The sequence below is a fragment of the Astatotilapia calliptera genome, chromosome 3 (assembly GCF_964374335.1).
Source record: "Astatotilapia calliptera chromosome 3, fAstCal68.1, whole genome shotgun sequence".
In the NCBI taxonomy this organism is placed as follows: Eukaryota; Metazoa; Chordata; class Actinopteri; order Cichliformes; family Cichlidae; genus Astatotilapia; species Astatotilapia calliptera.
In genome coordinates this window covers 82,619,426-82,644,729 of record NC_137424.1, presented here as the reverse complement: position 1 = coordinate 82,644,729, position 25,304 = coordinate 82,619,426, and the positions used below count along the sequence as shown (strand labels likewise).

General features: G+C 42.5%; 1 protein-coding gene across 2 annotated transcripts in view; it reads left to right on the top strand.

Annotated features, from left to right (window-relative positions):
• The window catches only part of LOC113018310 (alpha-2-macroglobulin-like), a 107,952-nt gene extending 84,978 nt beyond the window's left edge, over window positions 1-22,974 (top strand). The window contains exons 28-36 of one of the 2 annotated variants that reach the window (XM_080299511.1): window positions 2,538-2,700; window positions 2,771-2,958; window positions 19,884-20,096; window positions 20,593-20,714; window positions 20,823-20,913; window positions 22,361-22,429; window positions 22,510-22,615; window positions 22,761-22,805; window positions 22,908-22,974. In XM_080299511.1, the coding sequence (XP_080155637.1) occupies window positions 2,538-2,700; window positions 2,771-2,958; window positions 19,884-20,096; window positions 20,593-20,714; window positions 20,823-20,913; window positions 22,361-22,429; window positions 22,510-22,615; window positions 22,761-22,798 (990 nt within the window). In that variant the 3' untranslated portion in view covers window positions 22,799-22,805; window positions 22,908-22,974. Of the gene's footprint in view, window positions 1-2,537; window positions 2,701-2,770; window positions 2,959-4,667; window positions 4,887-19,883; window positions 20,097-20,592; window positions 20,715-20,822; window positions 20,914-22,360; window positions 22,430-22,509; window positions 22,616-22,760; window positions 22,806-22,907 lie in introns of those variants that run through there. The other variant, XM_080299512.1, reaches the window with a different exon arrangement.
• Window positions 22,975-25,304: the final 2,330 nt, after the last annotated feature.

Genomic DNA, 25,304 nt, shown 5'->3' with positions numbered 1-25,304 from the left:
CACAGGGCGCCCTCTGACCCCGGAAGGACACACCGTCGCAGCGAGAGGGCGTCACCCGTCACTATGGCAACATAAACAAAACAGAACCCCGAACAGCCCTGACCCGCTACATAGCCCCCACCTAAGGGGTCAGTCGTCCCCGACGACCCCATTACCCCACACAAAGTCCTGCAAATGTCCAGGTGCCTTCCTTTGGCGCACCGGCCAGTCACGACCGGCGGGGGAAAAGTCACTCGGGTCAGAACATGGGGTGCCACCATCATCCCACTTCTGACACCAATGTGGCGAGCTCAGACAAGGAGGAGACGGAGGTATCGTTTGGTCTTGCTTCCCGTGAGCTAGCCAGGGAGCACAGCCGTTTATTGACATCTGCAGAAGAACACTGCCGCTAGCTAACTGCTCAGCGCGGCAACAGCACAGCAACAACAACAACACACAGGGCGCCCTCTGACCCCGGAAGGACACACCGTCGCAGCGAGAGGGCGTCACCCGTCACTATGGCAACATAAACAAAACATAACTGTACAAACAGAACCCCGAACAGCCCTGACCCGCTACAATATATATCCTGCTGCTTTTTCACACGCACTCACATAACGCTCAGCGATTCTCTGCGCGATCAACCTCTCACATGTTTAAGCTTGCTGCGGGAGATTTCACTTGTCATGTTTGCATAGTAAGCTAACGATTGATAAGACAACGTCAGAGGAATTGGTGCGCAAATGATCATCACTCACCAATCAGTGCTGTCGCTCTCTATACACAGTTCACGCGATTGCAAAGTGAAAGCAAAAAACAAGCGCAAATTCAAACGCGATTTCAATATGTCACATATTGGCAGTGGCTCACCGATGCCAATGACATAATTACCCAGCTACATTTCCGAAAGAATGCAAAAGCATTGACATATATTTTTCCTTCCTACAATAGCCCGACGGGCAGGGCAGAGATAGATTTTGGTAGCCCGACTGGAAAAATCGCTAGCCCCGGGACGTCGGGCAGGCGATTTTGCGAGCCCTGTATCTGATTGAGGAATCACTCATCTTTGGAAAAGAGAGTTTATTACAGAGAAATGGCTCTTTCCAAAATAAAAGCTATACTATACGCTTCTTCTGGGCTATATTCTCAGCAGCATATTAAACATATCAGGTCCCCATAAAAAGAATCATGTGCTAACGGCTGTCTAAATGACTCGGGTAAAGTTTGTAGCATCCGTGCTTGTTGTTTTTGTCTGCTTCCACTTGTCTTTGCACTAGGATGATGTCGGTTTAAATGTGCAGTCATATTTGTTGTGTTCCCACTAGTGCTGTCAGCGTAAATCTCGTTGAAATGACGTTAACGCCACAACACGGCAAATCTCCGTTAACGAGCTACCGCGGATCGCCCGTGCATGGGGCTGGACGGCCAACACGTTAACGAGCTAACTGCGCTAACACACTAGCTCCCACCCATGTAATTGAGCATTGCGTGGCACATCCAACATACTGTTTTACTTTAGTCCATGACGCGCTTACCTTCAGGGTCATACGTCACATGAAAACCAAAATAGTTCCAAACGCCAGATCTGAATGAGGGTGGGGGAGGTTTAATTTGCCATGTTGCAAGGAGAGCTTAACTTCTGTCTCGCTAGCTTGCCCTGCGCTTGCGCTCAGTGAATCTGCTTCGACTACTCCGCCTAGGCTGCACTGTCGAGCGCAGATCCACTGAGCGCTCAACACAGACAGCATCATCAGAAGGAAAGTTGATAAAACAAATTAAAAATTTATTTTGTATTGTTCGATACATATGCGTACCGAACCGAAAGCACTGTATCGAACGGTTCAATATCGATACGAGTATCGTTGCACCCCTAATATATATATATATTAGGGGTGCAACAATACACAAAATTCATGGTTCGGTTCGGTTCAATACTTTGGTCTCACGGTTCGATATTTTTACGATACAAAAAAATGTCATGCCTTTTTAATTTGTCATTTATTAAAATTATAAATATATATTTTAACTCAGAAGTACAGTTTTTAAATTTAATGTTGCTGAAACAACAAAATAATTTAAAAAATCAATCTATCTGATTGAGAAATCACTCATGTTTGGAAAAGAGAGGCTGGCCTGTAGGTGACCTGTGGAAATCTCACAGTCTAAGAAGACTAACCTGACACTTTTCATATCCTCCCTGGTGAAATTAAAGTGTCGGTCCACCGAGTTAATGTGATCCGTGAATTGTGGAACGTCCTGAGAATTGATTTTCACCCAGGTGTCATCCACATACCTGAACTCTCACCAGCAAGGACTGGTATCACCACCCAACCTGTACAGTGTTTTTTCAATATGTTCTTTATATTGTAAATACTACTAGAAGATTGCTCCAGTCTTTGCTTGATCTGTACTTTCCTCTAATTGCTGTGTTTTCTATTATCACGTTGATGTTTTGAGTGACTGAATCAGGAACTCTGCCTCCTATTCTTCTCACACTGGATTTAATGAAAGAAGATTTCTGTTTGTCCATTAAAGTTCTTTGTTGTGATCTTTTAAAGGATCCTGTGATGATCCAGAGCCTGGCTTGTCTCAAGGAGTCTCTCAGTGACCTGAGCAACACCTACACTACAGCTCTGCTGGCCTATGTGTTCACTCTGGCAGGAGACGTGGAGACCCGAGCTCACCTTCTGCAGCACTTAGACACAGTTGCAGTGAGGGAAGGTGAGTCATCCTTTAGCAGGACATCATTCAGGCTTCATTAGCATCACTGTGACTGTTATTGTGTTTGTAGGAGGTTTCCTCTACTGGTCTCAGACAGCAGCAGAAACATCAGCCTCCCTGTCAGTGGAGATCAGTTCTTATGTGCTGTTGGCCAAACTCAGTGCCTCCCCGACTGCTGAGGATCTAGGATATGCCTCTGGTATTATCAGGTGGCTGACTGGGCAGCAGAACTATTACGGAGGCTTCTCCTCCACTCAGGTACGACACCACCCGAACAGTATGAAGCTCATCTTTGAGTACAGTCTTAGACAAAACCAGGGACAGAAGAAATAATACTGAAGCTTTCAGTTTTCTATCAGATATGTAAAACAGATTTGTTTTAGCCAGGCAGAGAAGTTTTTATTCTTTAGTTAGAATATGACATTTAAGTTTTGTCTAAAAATTCATTGTTTTAACAGAATAGCAATGTTACCTCAGACTTCTGTACACCAACTACACGTAACAGCCTGTAAATAACAGATCACCTGCGAGTTTATACCTGTAATTTCTATACTTTGATAATTCTCAGTTAAAGATATTTTAACCTGTTTAACGTTTATTAGAGAGTGATATTATACCCCTCATGTCAAACTGACAGGTCATGAATTATTCATGAGCTCAGGAAGTAATTATTCATGAGCTCTGGAAGTAGGAAGTAATTAAGGAAGTAATAAAATTATGATATTCATAAAATTATGATATCATAATTTTATGATATCATAATTTTATGATATTCATAAAAATATGATATTCATAAAAATATGCTAGTTCATAGCTCATTGCTTTTTCCCCCTAAAAACAACTAATTGATTATTTTCAAAGTTTCTTATATATCAAATAGCATTCTTTTATTTTTTTAAGCCATTAAAAAGTTTTTACTTTTTATGCTCAAAAAACGCCATCTGGTGGCGGGTCAGTGTGTGTGTGTGTGTGTGCGTGCGCCCGACACTGTGTGTGCGCGCGCGCCCGACACTGTCTCCGGACCGTGCTCTCTCGGGCTCCGTGTTTATGTGTTTTAAAAATCTGTTAAACCATATTAAAATTGTTTAGTTAAACTTGTGCTTTTGTAACGTTCAGTATGGCCGGAAATACAGGCTGCATGCCTTGGGGCAAAACTTTATTTCGGTTTATATGCATTTGTAGATTTAGAATAAAACTCATACTCAGAAAAAAACTCTCGCGATCCCCGCAGCCCCCTTAACCTAATACTTAGAAACATAAGCAGGGAAAACTCCTTAAAAAACCCTCCGCGTTTTCCCCAAAACCCTAGAATAACTTGTTAGGTACCCCCTCTATTCCCAAAACCTTATATTCGATAACAGGGGAAATCCTGAAAAAATCCTTAGTCTTTTTTCTCAAAATCAGCGCCCCGCGGCTCCCGCCCCCGTAATGCTCAGCCGAACAAAGTCAAAACTCCTTTAAAAAATCCTCCGCGATTTCTCCAAAAACCCCTAGAATAACTTGTTAGCTACCCTCTATTCCCAAAAGCCTTATAATCCAAAACAGGGGGAAAACTCCTTAGTCTTTTTTCTTCAAAAACTTCCCTCTTACTAGCAACCTCTAAAATTCAACGCACAGTCTAAGTTCTACCTCGCTCTTAATCGCCGACCCTTCCAGAGCAGAGCACAATTTTTTCCTGCTTGTTCGCTCCCCGCTCTGATCCCGAATGCGCTGCCTACCTCGTTTGAAAATTTCCGCCAGAGACCAACTCCCCCTCACTTCGCCCCCCTGCCAATCACATAACAAATCGCACGGCTCCCTTCGCACCCCGGTTAGCCAATCGGCTCCAGGTCTGATTTACCTTCTCAGCCATAGGTTTATTCTCTTACTCCCATTCAGGATAAATAATCTAACATTTCAGCTTAAATTTAACTGTTTTTTTTTCTCTCTCAGAAAAAACAAGCAAGTTTTCTCTTTTTTTCGCAAAGAAACATGGCCGTGAGACCTACCAACCTAACTGTGCTCTCTCAAACGCCTGTACACTGCTACCGCTCCTCCGCCACGCCGTCAGAACTCAGACGACTACATCTCTGCAGAGTGCAGCCAACACCAGCGGTCAACCGTTTGGAGCAAAGATTCAGCCTCAACAATGGGGGGTTTTGGGGTTATGCCTTCAGCGTCCCAGAGAGTGAAATCTTTTTCTATCAGCTCAAAGCGGGTGAAAGTTTTGGTCCGCTAACACCGCGGATCGCTTTTACTTGCTCTGACTGGGCTGTTATTACACTCATTACCACCCCTGAAATAGAGAGAAGCATGCGGGAGACGAGCTCGCAGCAACCGCGAACCAGAGACCAGCAAACACAGACGCATCGGGTTTTCAAAGAGGAGTACTCGTTCCCCCCATTCACCCAAGAACACAAACGACTCCGGACTGAAAACACGGTGAGCAAAACCGTCACATACACCCAGTGGCAGACCAAGAGCACCCCATTTTGCAGATGGATATGTAGAGCTAGTCGACAAACATGCGATCGAGCCTGCACAGATGATTTTGTTTTGGACCTTACAAACACCCAGTCCGGGGTTTTCAGCACATTGCTTCGGATTCCGACTCAGGACTGGCTCAACATGATGGCCGAGAAGAATGCGACAATCTTAGACCTGTTCAAAATGAGTAAAAGTACAACTGAGCTGGTCATGGTTGGAAATAACCCGCTACGCTCTACATATCCCCAGCCCCCACATCCGGTCCCCCTTACCCCCGCCTCCTCCTAATTCTAACCCTTAAAAACCGCAACCGCTCTCTCATTCACAACTTCTTAAAACAACCATGCCTCACCACAGCTTTGGACCCCTCAGCGCTCTATCTCCATCATCCCTCCGACCATCAACTGCTTCTACACCACCACCCAGCCCGCCAATGGATCTGGCTACCCCGCCACCCACTCCGCCAATCGGTCTGGCTACTCCACCATCGAGTCCGTTGATGGAGAGCCCGCATCAGGCCTCAACATCTCCGGTCGCTATGCTTCCACCCCCGCCCTCATCACCTCAAGGATGGAACTCGCCCAGCCACCCACAACTATCCGCTCTCGGGTGGCTATCACCGCAGCAGACCACCTCAAGCACCGCAATCTCCGGTGCATCGCTGTGGGCCTTGGGCGACCCTGTGTGCCGGGCTCTTTTCGGAGAGTCTGAAGACAATGACCCCCACCTCGGCGAATGCCGCGGACAGCCTTCGCCCGCGGACAACGATGAGGCCGCGACTCTACTCCCTACTGCTGTGTTTGAACTTATAAAATTGACTGTAAAGTACCTTGTTAACTCCTTGCTCCAGAAACACAGACAAGATGTCTGTCAGGGATGTGAGGTGTCACATCCCTCACAAAGACGACATTCATGTCTTTTCCCATTGGAAAAATATTACTTTTTCAAGTACTATGATGAACTCTGCACAAGATTATGGAATGGACATTTCACCAACACATTATTAGAAATTTTGCGGTTAGAGGGTTTTTCACCACCAGCGGCTCAAGTCAGAGGTGTGGCCCAGGCATATCTCTTTGAACTCCGAGATGCCCGTGATATAGAGACCGCACTGCTGGAAATTGAGTCAAGCGTTACAGAAGTTACCCGTACCATAATTGATAAAGTACTATATGACAAATACTCCCTTTGGCTCCCCTAGTAATCGTTTTTTCCTTCTCTCCCTCTATTACCATTTATTTTTTCTTAACATGTTTTATTTTTCTTGTTTTTAGTTTTTAATGTTTTTCTCTGTTAGTTTTTTTTCTTACTTTTCTTGTTTCATGTATATTGTTTGTTTCATTACATCAGATTAAATAGTTTGTTGAAAACCATTACATCAAATAAAACTTTTTGGAAAAGCATTGCAAGAAATCAAACTCATTATTTTTATTCTACTAGAAAAGAAACAAGTATAATGTTATTAATTATATCAAATAAAAAATATATTTGCAAACTCGTTACATGACATAAAACTACCCGCTCATAATGAAATAAAACCATACTTAAACATAACTTCAAAGATCACACATGGCAGAGCAGAATCTATTGAAACGTGCATATTATGACCCAGCTCATCCTGGTAGTTTTTGCGGTGTGGAAAAATTGATTAAAAGCATACAGGATGAAACTGGTACAAAGATTAACGCGCAAACAGCCCAAAAATTCCTCTCTGGACAAGACGCTTACACCTTACACCGAGCTGCACGCCTGCACTTTCCGAGAAACCGTGTGTTCGTCCCCAGACCTCTTAATCAATACCAAGCAGACCTTTGTGATATGAGAGCGTTATCCGAGCATAATGATGGCTATCAATATTTACTTACAGTTATAGATGTTTTCTCTAAAAAAGCTTATGCAAGAGTCTTGAAAAACAAAACAGGCGTTCAAGTCACTAAGGCATTTGAATCTGTTTTGAAACATAGCCAAATCCCACAAAAACTCCAAACAGATAGCGGTAAGGAATTTTTTAATTCCAGTTTTCAATCTTTAATGAAAAAGCATGGTATAAATCATTTTGCTACAGGGAGCGATCTAAAAGCCTCAGTCTGTGAAAGGTTTAATAGAACTCTTAAAAGTAAAATGTATAGATATTTCACTGCTGCAAATACACGTAGATATATCGATGTGTTACAAGATTTATTAGACAGCTATAACAGTAGTTATCATCGTTCCATAAAAATGGCCCCGAATCAAGTAAATTCAGACAACACAGCCTTAGTATTTCAAAACCTGTATGGCACCTCTTCTCGTTCTAGAAAAAACCCTATGAAATTTAAAAAGGGTGATCACGTTAGGCTCTCTAAAGTCAGAGGTGTGTTTGATAAGCGGTATGAGCAAACATTCACAAGCGAGGTGTTTACTATTGACCAATGCATACCTAGAGATCCTCCCGTTTATAAAATCAAAGATTATGACGGGGAAGAAATTATCGGTAGTTTTTATGAGCATGAGCTGCAGAAAATCACTCTTGTCAAGGATAAGCTCTATCACATAGAGAAAATTCTCTCAAAACGTAAACAGAGGGGACAGGTTTATTTCCTGGTCAAATGGAGGAGCTGGCCTGAGAAATTTAATAGCTGGGTTAAAGCCAGTGAGCTTAAAACCATCGCATGAGATCCGTTTCTCCACACAAGCACCTTGGTAACCTTGGTAACGGGTCAGCAATGACTGTCAGGTCGCAGGGTTTTTATGTCACGCTTCCATCAAACGCAAGTTTGAATGTTTTTAAAAATAACACAAGCAGCTGCTTCCGTGTGGATCTCGCACAGCATCTCAATCTCGATGGTGCATGGGAGGTGGCTCTCACTGAAATTTCATATCCCTATACATGGCTTAATCTCCCTAATGATAAGGCTTATTTTGAATGTAGGAGAAAGGGTGATGCTGAGCAGAGGCCTGATAACGTGGTTAAAACCAAAATACGCGCCGGGTTTTATGAGGACGCTGAAACTTTGAGAGCTGAGATTGAGGCCTGCCTCAGGCGTATCGGCTCTGATATTTATCTAAAATATCATCCCATTGTTAAAAAGTTTGAATTCACAGCTGGGGGAATATATCAACTAAGGTTTTTTCCGCCTCTCGCATATATGCTTGGTGTACCAGCAGGTGTCTGGCAACGATTCGAGCGCAAATTTGCCCCATATGCTGCAGATATAAAGGCTGGCTGTTATCATCTATTCTGTTATTCTGATATAGCTGCCTTACAGCTCGTGGGTGATAGCTACTCCCCGCTACTGCGTACTGTGAAAATAGAGGGCAATTACGGAGATATCGTGACCCTATCTTTTAATAAACCAGACTATATTTCAGTCGCACGAAGACAAATCGAAAATATCCATATTGAAATCAAAACCGATCAGAACGAGCCCGTAAACTTTACCTACGGTAAAACGATAGTAAAGCTACATTTCCGGCCTGTCAAGGATCTTGCATAACTCATATCAAAAAAAATGGATAATAATAGATTTATAGGGTATTATCAAACGCAGGCTGGTAACGGCCTGCCCGGCTTTTCAGGTGCGCCTGTAATTTACGGGCGCGGAATAGCGTCTATTTTCTCTAAATTGTTTAGATTTGTAACCCCGTTCATAAAGAGGGGTGTGAGCATCGCAAAGCCTCACCTCAAATCTGCGGTCAAAGGTTTTGCTTCTGATATTGTCACCTCATCACTCTCAAATTTAACTCGCTCGAACACACCAGAACAGCAAGAGGGTTCGGGGTTGACCCTAATTTCGCGCAGACCCTTGAAGCGGCCCCCTGGTCAGAGGTTGAGAGAGTTTAAAAAGCGCAGGAAAACGATGAAAAAGAGACAGAGTGGGAAAACCGTCAGACGGATAGGACGCAAGACTGATATATTCTAAAAACAACATCAACTAAGAAGCAAATAGCAATGTCTTTACTTCACGAGAGATCAAACGAATGCACCTTGAGTGAGTTAGATATTTTTACAGCCCCACTCACTCAGATGTCTATCGAGGACAAATGTTATTCAGAAATTCTACCTGTAACAGCACTCACAGATCGGGGGCCTCTGGAATTTTATGTCCCCGGAAATGGCTTGCATTACTTAGATCTGAATGATACACTGCTCAGTTTAAGACTGAAAATAACAAACCATGATGGTAGCGATATTGGAGCAGACGCTAATGTTGGAATTATAAATTACCCTTTAAACACCATCTTCAGTCAGTGTGACGTCACATTGGGCGACAGACTGATTTCACAAGCGAGTTCGACACATGCATATAGAGCCATAATTGAAACATATTTAAATTACTCAGAAGAAACTCTGAAAACTCAATTTAGTGCAGGTCTGTTTTACAAAGATACTGCTGGCTCACACGACTCCCATGTTGTCAATAACGGGCCTAATAGGGGCTTAGTCCGGAGGGCAGTTTACAGTGAACGCTCGCGAGAGTTCCACGTGATCGGTCCGCTACATTCAGACATATTTTTCTGCGAAAAACTCTTATTAAATAATGTGGATCTACGGATTAAACTCACAAGAGCCAACGATGCTTTCACCCTCATGGCGCCTGAAAATGCCAATTACCATCTCAATATTGTTGGGGCATCATTGTTCGTAAGGAAAGTCACGGTGTCCCCCGCTGTCCGTGTTGGCCACGCGTCCGCTCTCATGCAAGCGAATGCATTGTACCCCATCTCCCGGATTAATGTAAAAACATTTTCAATACCCGAGAACTCGCGGATATCACATCATGAGAATCTTTTTCTGGGCTCACTTCCCCGTTACCTAGTAATTGGCATGGTTAACCATGAGGCTTTTACAGGTCGATATGATTTATGCCCTTTCAATTTCCAACACAATAATCTAGAGTTTTTGGCTCTGTGTCATGAGAGTAAGCAAATACCAGCCAAAGCGTTTCAACCCAATTTTGCTGAAAATCAGTCCGTAAGAGAGTTTTGCAGCCTTTACACTGCTACCGGGAGAAACCTGAAAGATTTGTCCTTGTGCATTGACAGACAGGAGTTTGAACAAGGATATACATTGTTTGTTTTCAATATGAATCCTTCAGATGACAGTCAGGCCTTGTCACCTGTGATAAATGGCAACTTGAGACTTGAAATGCGCTTCAGAGTGCCCCTGCCTCACACAACGACACTGATCGTTTATGCTTGTTATGATTCCATTCTCGAGATCAATTCCAAAAGACAAGTTTTGGTTGATTATTACTAAGGTTTCACTTATTGAATCATGAACAATCACGAATTGGAAAGTATTATGAGACTGTTAGTGGGCGATAGTTTTTTTGGAGTATATGCAGAAGATGAATTATTAACATTACTCAAACGCTCGTTTAAACGGCCTACATATATGATCATAAATACAGATCCGAGGAACAAGCCTGGAACTCACTGGCTGGCTATTTCTTTAGACGAAGATGGAGATGCTAGTTTTTACGATTCATTTGGATTCCCACCAGATTATCCTTTTTACCCGAAAAGTATTGTAACATTTTTGAAAAAGCACGCTAAACGTGTATCTTTTCATCAAAGACAGCTACAAGCCACACTCTCCACTGTATGTGGCCAACACTGCATATTTTTTCTGGCTAACAAATCGCGTGGAAAGAGTTATAAGGATGTACTTGCTTTATATAGCTCTGACCAAATAAAAATGATAGCATGGTCTCGTGTTTTGTAAAACGATTTATCAGATGTGTATTAATATGTAAGGCTAGCAATTTTAATCAAACTTCGTGTTCTCTGAAAGCTTTTAATGATTGTCATTTGTGCTAAAAAAAATATTTCAATAAAACTAACAAACGTTTTCTTTCGGAAAAAGTGGTGTATTTGTGCTTTTTGTTATATAAAAACATGAGAAACAATTAACTTTTAAAAACAATAACTTTTTATTTTTTGATTACATCAGAAATACAACCATTCGGGTGTGATGCTCTTGCTTTTCTTCTTCTTCTTTTTTTTCTTAACAATAACATCATCCTCAGATGATGTATGGTATTCTCCTGTTTCTCTCGAACCTTTTAGCGCTGCAATTTCCCTTCTAGCTGATAAGTTTCCAATAGTTGATAGGGGTATTTTTACATCCGCCAACATTGCCCGGGGACTTGCTAAAAATTTCATCAGGTCCAACATTTGACTACCTACAATGGGCTTTTCTCTATGCATCAATTCGCCCTCGTCACTCCATCCGATGTGACTTTTTGATGCTAATATTCTACGCATTAGATATTCAGTGTTTCTCTTTGAACGTGGATTTATGTGGGTTAAAACATCATGTAAAACCTTATTCACACTTCCCGTCTTTCCCCCCTCCTCGCTTTCTTCCTGCTGATAATCATCTGATCTCTCACTGTGACTCCCTTTACGCTCTGCGGGGAGTCTTAGTGTTATGTGTCTGCTTTCATCTGATTTCTGTCTCTCAAGCACCAGATACTTTCGTAAAAGCATATTATACTTTTTAATTTTCTCATCTGGTGCTAGACCTTGAGTCTCCAATACTTGTCTCATTTGACTATCCAGATCATCCTCCGCCTTCTCTCTGATATTCGCTCGAGAAGCATTTGCATGTGTTTCATTTAAGCGTTTGATCTGCTCAGGTGAGATCAGATACATTTTCTGCATTTTTATTTGCGAATGGCTCCAATAGCCAAGTCTGCCACAATGGGTAAAACTGTTGTGAGAAGAGGCAGCAGGAAACCCCCCTTTTGACTCATTAGCTTTCTTTTATTTCTAACACTGTCCCGTCTGCTGGCCATCTGTCTGATTTTCTCTCTATACCGTTTCAACTTCTTATGCTGGCATTGGGTGACTGGAATATTTCCTTTTAAAAGATTCATACAAATCTCACAAACAGACTGAATAAAATCGGGCGAGCACTGTTGTAAAATAACCTTACGGATTTTAGGGGAGCTTTTGGTTAGTGTCTTCAGTAAAGCGAAGTTTCTTCTCAATCTTACAGACATTGTTTCTATTATTTTTTCTTGGGCAAGAAAACACACAGCTTTTCTGAGGGTAGTATCCCTGTTCTCAGTCTTAGTTGCTCTGGACAGGTGGGGGTTAAATCTATCAATAAATATCCGTGTGGCTCTCTTGTAGCTTCTTCAAAACTTTCCAAAAAGTATTGCACACGTCCTGGGTATATTTGTCTAGCTAGTGTATTAACTTGTAATTTATCACGAGGGTTTTTAAACAACACCATGTAAGTACTGTTCAGACTGATCGTCCTGCTGTGTTTACCTTGTAAAAACACGTTCTGGCTCAAAATCATCACACTCATATTTTTATGGTGTCTGTATTGAGTGAAAATCCGGACCACTTCCGGATGATTAGCTGCTTGAAAAATAACATCGTCCAGTACAATGAGATGACTTTGGTGTGAGGGAAACAAGGTCTCATCTTGAAATGATTCAGGAATGCCCTCGATGAATTTAATGTTTTTATTTTTCTCTTGAAGCTCAGAATACAGAGGTTGAAAGGATGTATAAACCCACACAATGTTCTCAATAAGCTTGTTCAAAACATGTAAACAGTTTTCCAATACAGATTTCACAAAAAAGGTCTTTCCAGAGCCACTTGGCCCAACAACCATACAGGAAAATGGCACATGAAGTCTGGGGTCAAACTCGATTAAAGCAGGCTGAAACATTTTTAAAAACAAAACAAAAACGAATAACAAAAAAAATCAATAACCAAAAGGTAAAGTCAGACCTCCTGGCAGTAATCTACGCTTGTCATAAACAACACGGAATTTTTTGGGAAATGATGAATTTTGTAGTGAAAAGGCTGATTTATTACGCACGATAGTGTGCTGAGGGGCCTCAAGTGTAGACCCTCCTTCACAGTTATCAATGTAATTGTCAACAAGAATCTTTACAGATTCAAAGTTGACCTTTTCGCAGACATCATGTGTTTGTGTGATTCCTTTTGCTTTCAAAACAACTTTACCTTTTCTGGTCATGTAACCATAACTCTTAGGTCCTGCTGCAACAAACTCTGTAATGAAATCATCCTGCTCTAACTCATTTGTTAGCTCGCCTAAATACCTACCTATTTCTAGTTCAGATTGATTTTCTTTGGTGAGATACACAACACTATCAGTGTCATAGTAAATAGCTCTTTCCTGCAGCTGATCCAAGTAACTGTAGAGTTTCATACGCCCATATGAAGTAGTGAAGGCCGCAATGAAGATGTTATCTGTGGAGTTTGGGAGTGGAGTGCAGAGGTCACCATAACACCATTGAATAAGAGCCACATCATCGCTGACAAAAGAGAAATAGCTCACTTTGTATTTTGGAGAGAACATGAGGTTAAAGAATTCCTCGGGGTCACTCACCAGTTTGCTCTGTGTGAGATTATTTCTCTGGCCAAATTTTCCCCAAAAAGAGTTTAAACACAGTTTGGCCATTTGTCTTTTAGCAGGGTTTAGTTTTATGTTTTCAGGGTCTAAAGTTATTCCTTGCTTAGCCTGGTAGTCTTTAATGTAAAGCTGTTTATCCTCCTCAGTTACAACTTCTGATGGGTAGCCTGAAGCTTCTTGTTTTTTACGCAGGAAATGATGTACATAGTCTGTGAATATTGTGTTACTCTGTCTCTCAAAGTGCCATACCTCTGTGATTCGACCTATTTCATAACCCTTTTCTAATGCGAGGTTAAACTCGGGAGTGGTCCAAACCCCTCTCAGTGCTCTATCCTCGTTACTATGGTTACAGGCTCCTTGTCGGTTGTTCATTTCAGCACAAGTGCGACAGAGAGTAAAGAGAAGTTTTCCTGATTTTGTTTTATATGGTAAAACGGGAAAATAGAGCCCTCTGGGTGGGTAAACAACCGCTTTGATAAACCCAAAGTAGTTTTTAGGGTCCTGAAAATTTCGAAAGATTATTTGAGGATGACCTAAGGGGTAACTACATGTACTATTTACATATGGATACAGGGAGGTCACGTCGACATAGTTGATTTTCTCACGGGGCCCGGCACTACAGCGAAGTTGTGCTGGGCTTGTACGGCCTCCAAAGAGGGCATTGCGAGGGTTCAGAGGCTCTGATGGATCATAACGTTTGAGAAAGCTGATTACACTCTCATCACTACGTTTTAACTCGGTCCACTCATGCTCCCAGATTATAACAAGACACACATTATGCTCAACTCTCAATCTAGCGAGCCTGTCTTGAGTGGCGCTGTTTAACTCTGCAAAAGAGGAACCTAGCAGGGGGTTAACATCGGACTGATTGGAAAAACACTTAACACACCCATGGAAGTAGCAGCCCAAAAATTCCCACACGTATGTTTTACCATTATTTTCGGAATATCCATCTACATAATAACTACCGAGCTGTTTTTCTCCTTGATTGAGCGCATGTCTGATAAAAACACCTTGTGTGCACGAGAGATATTCGAGCCATTGAATTGAGGATGAGGAAAATGATTTTACCTGATTATGGTAATTTAAAGGACAGGGCAGGGCCAGAGAATTGGCCGGCATGAAGTTTGTCAAATAAGTTTTAAGACAAGCGCTTGCAAGCGTGTTGCGACTGAAAGGATCTACTCCTGTCTCTTCAATAAACCCGTTTCTAAACAATGCGCAACCCCGAGCTAGAATTTCAACATCATTTTTACAGTATAACAACGCCTGTTTCATGAAATTGAAGGGGCCAGAGCTGACTGAATCATACCATTTGTAAAATTCCTGTCTGCCTTTTGATGTCATGCGCTCGAAACTAAATGCGGAAGGGGGAGGGTACGGTCCAACATAAGCTAGGTTTTGTCTGGAGCTAAAAGAATGAGGAAAAAAACCTTTAACACTCTCTGAAAACCCCATCGCTTTAGGGATAGCCGACAATGGCATAGGTAGGAAGCAGGATGAGTCCATATAACGTTGATTAAAGTCTGGGTCTGTAAAGCTGATCACTTTGGAACCTTGCATTATCAAGTTTGGTTTTAATCCTCGCGTAACTAACCCGCGAAGGATAATGTACGCATCGAAACCCTTTGCATTATGAGCGATAAAGATTGAGCCCTTGAAGAGGGGGCGTCTAAAATGAGCAAGAAAGTTTTCAACGCAATGCTCGCCCTGAGAGCTCCAAGATTTACCATCTGATGTTTTTGTACACACCAGAAAAGGGCTGTGCTCACCGTGTTCGTTAACAAACGTTTCAAAATCATAAAAAATCAACTTGTTATTATGTTTTGTTTCGCGTTGTAAAACCTGCATATAGCACTGATGTGTTTGATGATCACTAGAGATTTCCTGACGACAGATTGGGCATTTTCTCTTTTGGCATTTGTGAGGTTTTTCATGTGCTGCTAAACAATATAGCCTGGAGCACTTGATACATTTCTTATAGAGGGCGCAGTTGCTGGCGGACCTTTGACGCCTCTCAACGAGTTTTTTATGGCTCTCAAAACAATAACGAGATCTGCAGGTGCGATTACAATCGGTACATACAATAGGGGAGAGGAAATGATCGTTGCAGTCAGGCTGCATACAGACTGAGCAGCGAGCAGGGCAGAAATGGGATAACACATGGTTAAAGCCTATGTAACAATGAGTACATAAATACGCTGTGCCCAAAAATCCTTTTAGATTTTTGATAGCGTAGTAATGATTGTCAAATAAAAATAAACACAGCGCTTTTGCGCTATTCACTGTACTAGTCTGAAATTTACAAAGGGTGCGATCATGCTCGTTACGGTAAAATACTATAATTTTACATCCTAGTAACCTTTCAAATGTAATTATTTGATTAAACCCAACAGGCGTTTGATCATTTAAACCAGCTTTTTGTTGAATTTCTCTAGCTAATGTTTGTGCTTGATAGTCATTAAAATGGGGTTGCAGAAGGTGGGCAAGACTTGTAGCAAAACATAACTTATTCGAGGGGTTATGGACCACGTATAAAAAACGTGTTTTCTTTTTCACAATTTCGCTGTCGAGTATGTGTTTAAGCAATCTTTTCCCACTGCCATTTGGGGGTCTAACAATCTGAGCTACAACCTCCAGCGAACCATCATTACTGACCAGTTTGACTGTACCGCTCTCAAGAATAAATTTTCAAATTCAGATAAATCATAATTATCACGTAAAATCACTGAAACATTATTTTGTAACTGCTGGCCTATCAATTCTAACTGGATATGATCACCTGGACGTGCATGAGAGAAAAGCCTGTTTGATATTTCACGTGCACTAGACATTACGCCTTGATAATAATGCGCATAGTCGGGTATATCGTTTGGAGGAGGAAAATTCAAAATTTCTCTAATTTCAACGTTATTAAATTTATTTCTAACAACTATAGAGGGTTGTGCTGAATTACCGGCGCAACTCTGGTCTGGATTACCCCCTTGTTGAAAGGAGTGATCATGGTTTACGGGGCTAAGTGGGTCGTTCGCAGAGACAATGCCTGTGGGAGAGCTGAGTGATTGATGATTAGAGTCATTGAAAGTGGTTGACAGCTGTAGCTGTGGGCTGCAGCTGAGCGGTTCGTTGGGACACGCATTGTCTGGGGAAAAGACTAGCGAATGCTGGCTTTGAGAATCAATGAAACGATTTTGATTTAGCCTGTTTATTTGACTCAATAACTCTGGCGGTATTTGAACCTCATTTTGTATTTGAGCCAAAGCTTCTAACGCTCTATTAATTGCTAAAAACGGATCAGAAGAGGAGATGTTTTGTGTCAGACTCATTTGTGAATGAGCCGCATCTGACTCTGTTTGGATCTCATCATGATCCACTCCCAAACTCAAAGAATTATTTTGAAAGGCACTTTCATTGGGCGCTAATCGGGCAAGAGCTAAATTAAGCAATTCTAAAGGATCATTATTGTTGATCACCTCAGGTTGCTCACTGTTTTGTGAATATGTAATCTGAGAATGCTGTGTATTTTCATTTAACCTAGCTAACGCTGTTTCTAAAGCAAGAAATGGGTCTGAAATATCTTGTTCCTGGTTATCCATTTTTTTATTATTATTGTTTAACAGGAATATATTAAAAGAACAAAAAAACACAAAAGACAGTAGGGTTGAAAAGAAAAATGAAAAAAAACACAAACTTTTTATAAGATGAGCTGAACTAATTCAGCGAACAGAGATACCGCACGAAGAGCAATTGAAGCGAGCTGCCTTCGTGTGCGTGTTCGCCTTGTCCTCGTTGTCCTTGCGATCCTACCGGTCCTGCTATTCCTCCTTCTGAGATGCCCTGAGAATTTGAGAGTAAGATACAAACAGTTAGTAAAGTTAAATAGAAAAGGGATAGTTTTTATAAAAATGAGAAAAAGCGAGAACCTAGAGAGACTGACCGTGATTGGGTCTCAAAGGCAGGCGCGGTGCATTTCGTGTGTGTGATGGCGGAGAAGAAGAAGCGTTTCTGGGGCTCCGATTGGCCGGAGCATCCGGAGTGAGATCGGAGAGCGAGTTTTGCCTGTCCCCGGCGGCCAGGCGCAAGTTTTTCCCAGAGGGTCGCTGGAGAGAACAAGCTCCGGCGGGGATGGAACTGGGGCCGGATGAAGCGGGGCGATCTAGCATAGAGAGCAGATGCAGTCTGTCCTGTGTTGAAAGACGAATATTCTTGCCTGTGGATCGCTCAAGCACTGGTGGAGAAGAATTCGGCGAACTCGAAAAAATAAAGCTGTCCAAGTCTGAGATATCTAGAAAGTTTGATAAAAATGAAAAAGAGGGTAAATGTTTTGTTTTTCTCGTACAATTAGCTGTTAAGAGAGAGGAGAAGAATGAACCAAACCAAACCTACCAACTCGATCGAGAGAACCAAAAAGAGAGGAATTGAGCTCGCTTATCTCAGAGTCTGAAAAGAAATAACAACGAGTATTTACAAGCGGGGAAAAACAGTAAAATATAAACATTATATGAACAAGAGTGAGAAAAATGAGGTACCTGATGAGGACATGATCGCTGCTACAGTTTAGTGTACAAACGCACTTTTTAGCTCTGAGTGTTAGAGGCGAGCTTATTTATATTTTTAAAAAGTGTATTCCAAGTGTTACAGAAGCTATTTTGCATGGTTTTTGAAGATGAAAAAGCTTTTGAGAGAATGGTAAAAAGGAAAATGCGAAAATGTAGTTAGAGGGGGAAGATTAACACTTACCGAGTGATATGCACATAGGGCACGCGACGGTAGTTGTTGTTGATCCCTGGTTTCGTGGATGTTGCGAGCTCTCAAGCAGTCTGAGCGGCGCCAGTTGTTGATATGTCTGAAGTCAGATGTCTTCTGGGGGGCTCGACGGTAGTCTTAACCTCAGCGGGAGATCGTAAAATCAGACCTGGAGCCGATTGGCTAACCGGGGTGCGAAGGGAGCCGTGCGATTTGTTATGTGATTGGCAGGGGGGCGAAGTGAGGGGGAGTTGGTCTCTGGCGGAAATTTTCAAACGAGGTAGGCAGCGCATTCGGGATCAGAGCGGGGAGCGAACAAGCAGGAAAAAATTGTGCTCTGCTCTGGAAGGGTCGGCGATTAAGAGCGAGGTAGAACTTAGACTGTGCGTTGAATTTTAGAGGTTGCTAGTAAGAGGGAAGTTTTTGAAGAAAAAAGACTAAGGAGTTTTCCCCCTGTTTTGGATTATAAGGCTTTTGGGAATAGAGGGTAGCTAACAAGTTATTCTAGGGGTTTTTGGAGAAATCGCGGAGGATTTTTTAAAGGAGTTTTGACTTTGTTCGGCTGAGCATTACGGGGGCGGGAGCCGCGGGGCGCTGATTTTGAGAAAAAAGACTAAGGATTTTTTCAGGATTTCCCCTGTTATCGAATATAAGGTTTTGGGAATAGAGGGGGTACCTAACAAGTTATTCTAGGGTTTTGGGGAAAACGCGGAGGGTTTTTTAAGGAGTTTTCCCTGCTTATGTTTCTAAGTATTAGGTTAAGGGGGCTGCGGGGATCGCGAGAGTTTTTTTCTGAGTATGAGTTTTATTCTAAATCTACAAATGCATATAAACCGAAATAAAGTTTTGCCCCAAGGCATGCAGCCTGTATTTCCGGCCATACTGAACGTTACAAAAGCACAAGTTTAACTAAACAATTTTAATATGGTTTAACAGATTTTTAAAACACATAAGCACGGAGCCCGAGAGAGCACGGTCCGGAGACAGGGGCGCGCCCCAGCGTGCCCAGACACACAGTGTCGGGCGCGCGCGCACACACAGTGTCGGGCGCGCGCACACACACACACACACACTGACCCGCCACCAGATGGCGTTTTTTGAGCATAAAAAGTAAAAACTTTTTAATGGCTTAAAAAAATAAAAGAATGTTATTTGATATATAAGAAACTTTGAAAATAATCAATTAGTTGTTTTTAGGGGGAAAAAGCAATGAGCTATGAACTAGCATATTTTTATGAATATCATATTTTTATGAATATCATAAAATTATGATATCATAAAATTATGATATAATTTTATGAATATCATAATTTTATTACTTCCTTAATTACTTCCTACTTCCAGAGCTCATGAATAATTACTTCCTGAGCTCATGAATAATTCATGACCTGTCAGTTTGACATGAGGGGTATAATATCACTCTCTTTTATTTAACCAGGAAGTGAAATTTAGAAGAGATTAAGGATCTCTTTTGTGAGAGGGTCTCAAAGTGACACAGGCTGTTTTAACTTAATGTCTATTCCACTTAAGCCCATGAAATATGGAGACATATGCTGTGTGTGTTAACCACAATGAATCCATCCTGTAGGACACGGTGGTGGCTCTTCAGGCTCTGGCTCTCTACTCCACTCTGGTGTTCAGTGCTGAAGGTTGGAGCACAGTGACAGTTCAGGCTCCCAGCAGTCAGCTGACGTTTGATGTAAATCAGGGCAACAAACTGCTCTACCAGGAGGAGGCGCTGCAGGACGTGTCAGGAAAATACAGGCTGGAGGTGAAGGGCACTGCATGTGCTTCAGTGCAGGTCAGTGACAGCATCACGTGAGAAGCTCCTGGTTGATGTCAGAGAAAGGGTTTCTTCTTTTTCTTTTTCCTTATACAACTTCAGAGAGCATTAGCATTGTCACATGTAATAAAGCTCATCTTGCACATGTATTTTCATACACAATAAAGACATTAGACCTGGCAGTAATAACTGTAGAGAGTACAATGCTATTTTAAACTAAATTGGAGAACTGAGCAAAAATAAATGAACTTTCTGTCTGTATCAGAATCAGGGAAAGTATTAATCCCAGAGGGAAACTGAGTTGTCATAGCAGCAAATATACAACAAACATCAAGCACTCGTATAAAATGAGTGTAGATATAACAGAGATCCTCATATTAAGATGAATATAGACATATAGGTATGACTATAAAAGTATGTGTGCTAATATGTGTCATGGTGTAGAACAGTGACAGCAGGGTGCATTGAGGTGTGATTAGTTCTGTTCCACACGTGACCCAAGTGTGTTTCCCAGATTTCTGCCATCTACAACATCCCAACACCTGCTGATGTCACCACTCTCAGTGTGAAAGTCCATCTAGAGGTCAACACCAGTGAATCTGCTAGACCCAAATTCACTGTGCAAATACAATCACTGTAAGTATGTGACAGGTGAGAGGAGTGCTCTTTACCTGTGTGGAGGAACTGCTGGTAGATGAAAAGCAAGTGTGCACACAGGTCAGTATAATCACACTGTTCAAACAGGTACAGTGGAAAGGAGGAAACTACAAACATGGTGATCCTGGACATCAAAATGCTCTCTGGATTTTCCCCAGACCCCGAGTCTTTGAAGAGTGTGAGTAATTAGACAGATTCTACCAACGAGTGCATCTCCTTCACTTTGGCTCTCAGCAAAGGAGATAAGCTCTCCCTTATCTTCCCTGCTTAGCTTCTTATGTCCTTGTCTTGTCTTGTGTTTTTTATTACTTTTCCCTGGAACACTCTCTCACAGTCTGTTCTCTAAAACCTAAAAGAGGAATTATGGATTGGATCAACTGGTCCCTAAATGCAATTGACACCCCTTTCTCAACGAGAAGTTTGGGCTCGGGTGAGCCTGAGTGCTGAAGATATCTACCTATTCGGAACCATGGTAACAGGGTTCTTGCTGATCGGAGCTGGCTTGGCCCTGGTTTATCGGAGAATTAAGAAAGCGGAACCGGCTGTTCAAACCCCCACAAGGCTGCCCGCTGGGATTGGAAAGATGGGAAGAGGCGTGAGCTTCTCAAAATGGGCTCATTGAGTGCAGCACGGATAAGATCTTGGAGAGGCTACGGCTGCTGTGAATACTCAGAATAAGATCTCTGACTGCAGACTGGATACATCTCGGAAGGGCTCGGCCGGAATAACATCTCTGGGCGCAAATCGGATGACATCTCGGGGAGGCACACTGCCGTGAGTTCTCAGAATCGGCTCCTTGAGCACAAGAAATGACAACATCACAGAACACAAGCGAAGCTCGTGGCTCTCCAACGGGAGATTGAGAGACCAGTGTCGGACTGTTAGGACAGCTTTGAAATTCATATGAGCTGTTCACATTAAAGTAAAAACCACCATCACTTCATGCGGATACCCCTTTGGCGCCAGCGGCAAGGCTGGAGCCGAACAAAAACACCCTGATAACGACTGTGTTTAGTCTGTTCTTCCCATTCCATGCAAGGCCACCAGGGTTGGCTGGAAGACTGTTTACTTAGCCTGGCAGGGCGAAGGACACTGTCTCAGCTGAGCTATGGACACACACACACACACTCATCCCCCCTCCCTTTCCAAACGCCTTCGATGCTTGTGCCCTCCCGGGGAAGATGGCAGTCGACTGGACCAGCGCAGACATGCTGCAGGACCGGATGCGCTGTCTACACCGGCTCTCTCTTACCCTTTACCCGTCCCTGTTGCTTGTCTTGTGTTTCTATGGTGTGTTGATAGTCATGTGCTTTTTGTGCTGAGGTGTTTTTTCTGTTATCAAACTGTTCTCCCACTAGGAGCTCAGTCTGAGTGGAGTTTTTTTCTCCTCCTCTCACCTCATGTTGTGTATTTTTGTTGTTTTTTTCCTATCAGCCTACCTTTCTGACATGTCTCCCCAATGTGATGTTTGTGTAAAGTTGGTCAGAAGGTTCCTTTGTAAGTGCGCATGCATAGCGTGCTGCCTGCTGTAACCCTAATTTCCTTCCGGATTACTAAAGTATTCTGATTCTGATCTCATGTGATAATTGTGATGATAATAATAAAATGATGTCATCTCCTCACAGCTCAAACGTGGCCTCCTGGTGAGTCGTGTTGAGCAAAAGGAGGATCACGTTCTGGTGTACTTAGAGGAGGTAAGTGAAAGTCACCGTGGGGACACCAGATGATGATCTTTGGTACAAACTGTGTCTGCGATTGTTTCTGTCTCGTCCAGTTATCAAAGGACACAGCCATCAACCACAGCTTAGAGATCATCCAGGAGCTCCCTGTGGACAACCTGAAGCCAGCCGTGGTCAAGATCTATGACTACTACCAACCAGGTCCAAGTCTAACTAAGCTTTACTCCAACAGCACACTGACACACTTCAGAGGATCCATCAGACTGAACAGTTCATACAAGCTGATGTTTCCATCAGTGACTCAGAGAAATGACACTTTCATGTTTTTCTACCATGTTTCTGTCAGGTGACCAGGCTGAGACCCAATACATGTTTGTCTCGTGAGCTGCAGGTACGAAGCTGTAACAACACACACCTTTCACACACGTTCATGTTCACAGCATCAATGCAAAGAACTTTGAGCTTTTACTAACTTTTATTCTTCGTCTCACAGTTTGAAGAAGCTGTGGCTGGTCCTGAGGTTTAAACCTGCATTTGAATAAAGATACTTTTTCTGCTCACATGTGTGTAAGCGTGTGTGTTAACAGCTCCAGTATTATTAGTGCTTCTTTAATAACAGGCTTCATTATTAATAATCGGCAGAATGGAAAATATAGTGCTGTGAATGCACCGCTGAGACTGGCCTCATGCCACATTTCTGTCTTTGTGCAGGTTTAGACAAAAACAAAAAGGTGCAAGTGGGCAACAAGTGGGCAACAAGTGGGCAACAAGTGGGCAACAAGTGGGCAACAAGTGGGCAACAAGTGGGCAAAACATTAAAAAAGCTAAACGTGCTCGTGGGAGACATTCAGTGACAGCTGGCAAGTGACGTCCACGGAAATACAGACAGAAACATGATGCTCATGTGTGTGTGTGTGTGTGTGTGTGTGTGTGTGTGTGTGTGTGTGTGTGTGTGTGTGTGTGAGCCTTTAACATACAGTGTGTCTGTGGAATCCAACAAAGCTCTTTCACTTGTGTACTTCATGTACTTCATGTACTTGTGTGTTTGTGACAGTGGAACAACATCACAGCTGTTTCCTCCCCAAAGACTGGACCCTTTAACAGTGTACAGGATACAACAGCCAACCATAAATGCTAACTGTACATGAAACTAAAAGTACACAATGATGTCATTCAAATAACATCTAATGGTACAAGTACATTTATACTCAGCACTACAAGTAAATGGCTGCTCCTAACAGGCTGTGCTAACAAATTAGTCTGTTTGTAAAACATTTTTATCATTTTACAGTTTTATTAAACTGTGGGCATGTTTCATACTCCACTGTGTTACATGGAAAAATACAAAGATCGGTTTCAGAGAGCTTGTTGGAACAAATGTGTCATTGTTAATAGTCTTGTAACGTTGTGCACACAGTCACTACATGAATCTGTGACTTTTTAGTTCAATTTGAATGTTTGCCATTAAATAATGTGGTGGCAGATTTCTTTTCTCATGTATTAATCACATATTTAATCACATCTCATTAGTTATAGTAATATCACTTTCTCACTTTACCATAGTAAGAGCACTCCTGTCACTAGTTTACATGCACGTGGAAAGTTACCACAGGGAGGCCGTTGTAATGGGAGACGTTAAAGAGATAGTGGGACTCCTGCTTATCAGGGATGTAAATCTTTAGGTGACGGCCAAACAGAAAACAAGGTCATAATTCTCTCTGTGAGGGAGGAGGTATAGCCCCCTGTGAGAGGGGGGGGGGGGGGGGCTATACCAACATGTGAGAGTCTGTGGATGTTCTTTGTCTGCGTGTCTGAATATAAGATGTGAGGGCGGTGGCCACAATTCAGAGATGGTCCTGGTGTTTCACTGGGATGCTCTCTCCACATTGCAGTGTGTTTATTAAACCCACAAATCAAGCTCACTGACTGTGTTGCAGGTTATTGTTAAATTTTCCACGACAATTTGGCACTGTCGGCAGGATTCCTCCCGTGAGTTTCACTGAATCACGGGCACGCAGTGACTGGCCATCCTGAGGTAAAATGGCCTCAGTCCCACTGTTGTTTTCAAAAAGGGGGAACCGCGGTGTGTGCTTCAGCGACTCACACATGCAGGAATTTTTAAAAGAACCAAGAGAGGCACTGAAAAGGATCTGCAACGGTGAGATGTTTTGATTTGGGAGCATTTTCAATCGGACCAACAGGGAAAGCCTCGCTTCCTTACTGCTGCAATTATTGGGTGCAGGTTCCTAGAAACTCAGTTTGGGTATTCTAGTGGGTATTCTTGTTGCAGTGGTAAGTGCAGGATCTTAGAAGCTCAACAAGTTCAGCCTTCTAGTGTATGGTTTTTTAGCAGTTTTGCACCAGCAAAAAAGGCAGAAAGGCCGGACAGCAGACGCGCTTGTTCGTACAATGGACGCTGGGCCCAGCAAATGGGGGCGTCCCTACAGGTGGTCCGGGTGAAAACCCAATTTTTATTTTTATTTTTTTATCTTGTTTTACTTTAATTCTTTGGCCATAGAGTTTGGTCTGGTTTTAAAAAAAAAAAAACAAGTGTGAGAAAGAAAGACCTGTTGACAGAGAAAAGAGTTGTTGTTTTTTTTGTTGTTGTTTTATTTTTTTTTGGACGGACCGCTGGGAGGGAAACCTCAGGAATTCAACGCCTAATTTCAGGACCGTCATGGGAAGGACTCTGTCCTTAGTTTACGGTGTTTAGCACTTTTGCACCACAAGGAAAAGGCCGGACAGTGAACACGCTTGTCCGCAAAGCTGAGCTCAGCAGTACGGCCGTAGGAGGCATCCCTCTGGGTAGGTTTTGATTGCATGATTTATCTATTTTTTCTCTTTCAGAAATATGGGAAAGAATACATGCAGTATGAAGTGTGTAGAAACT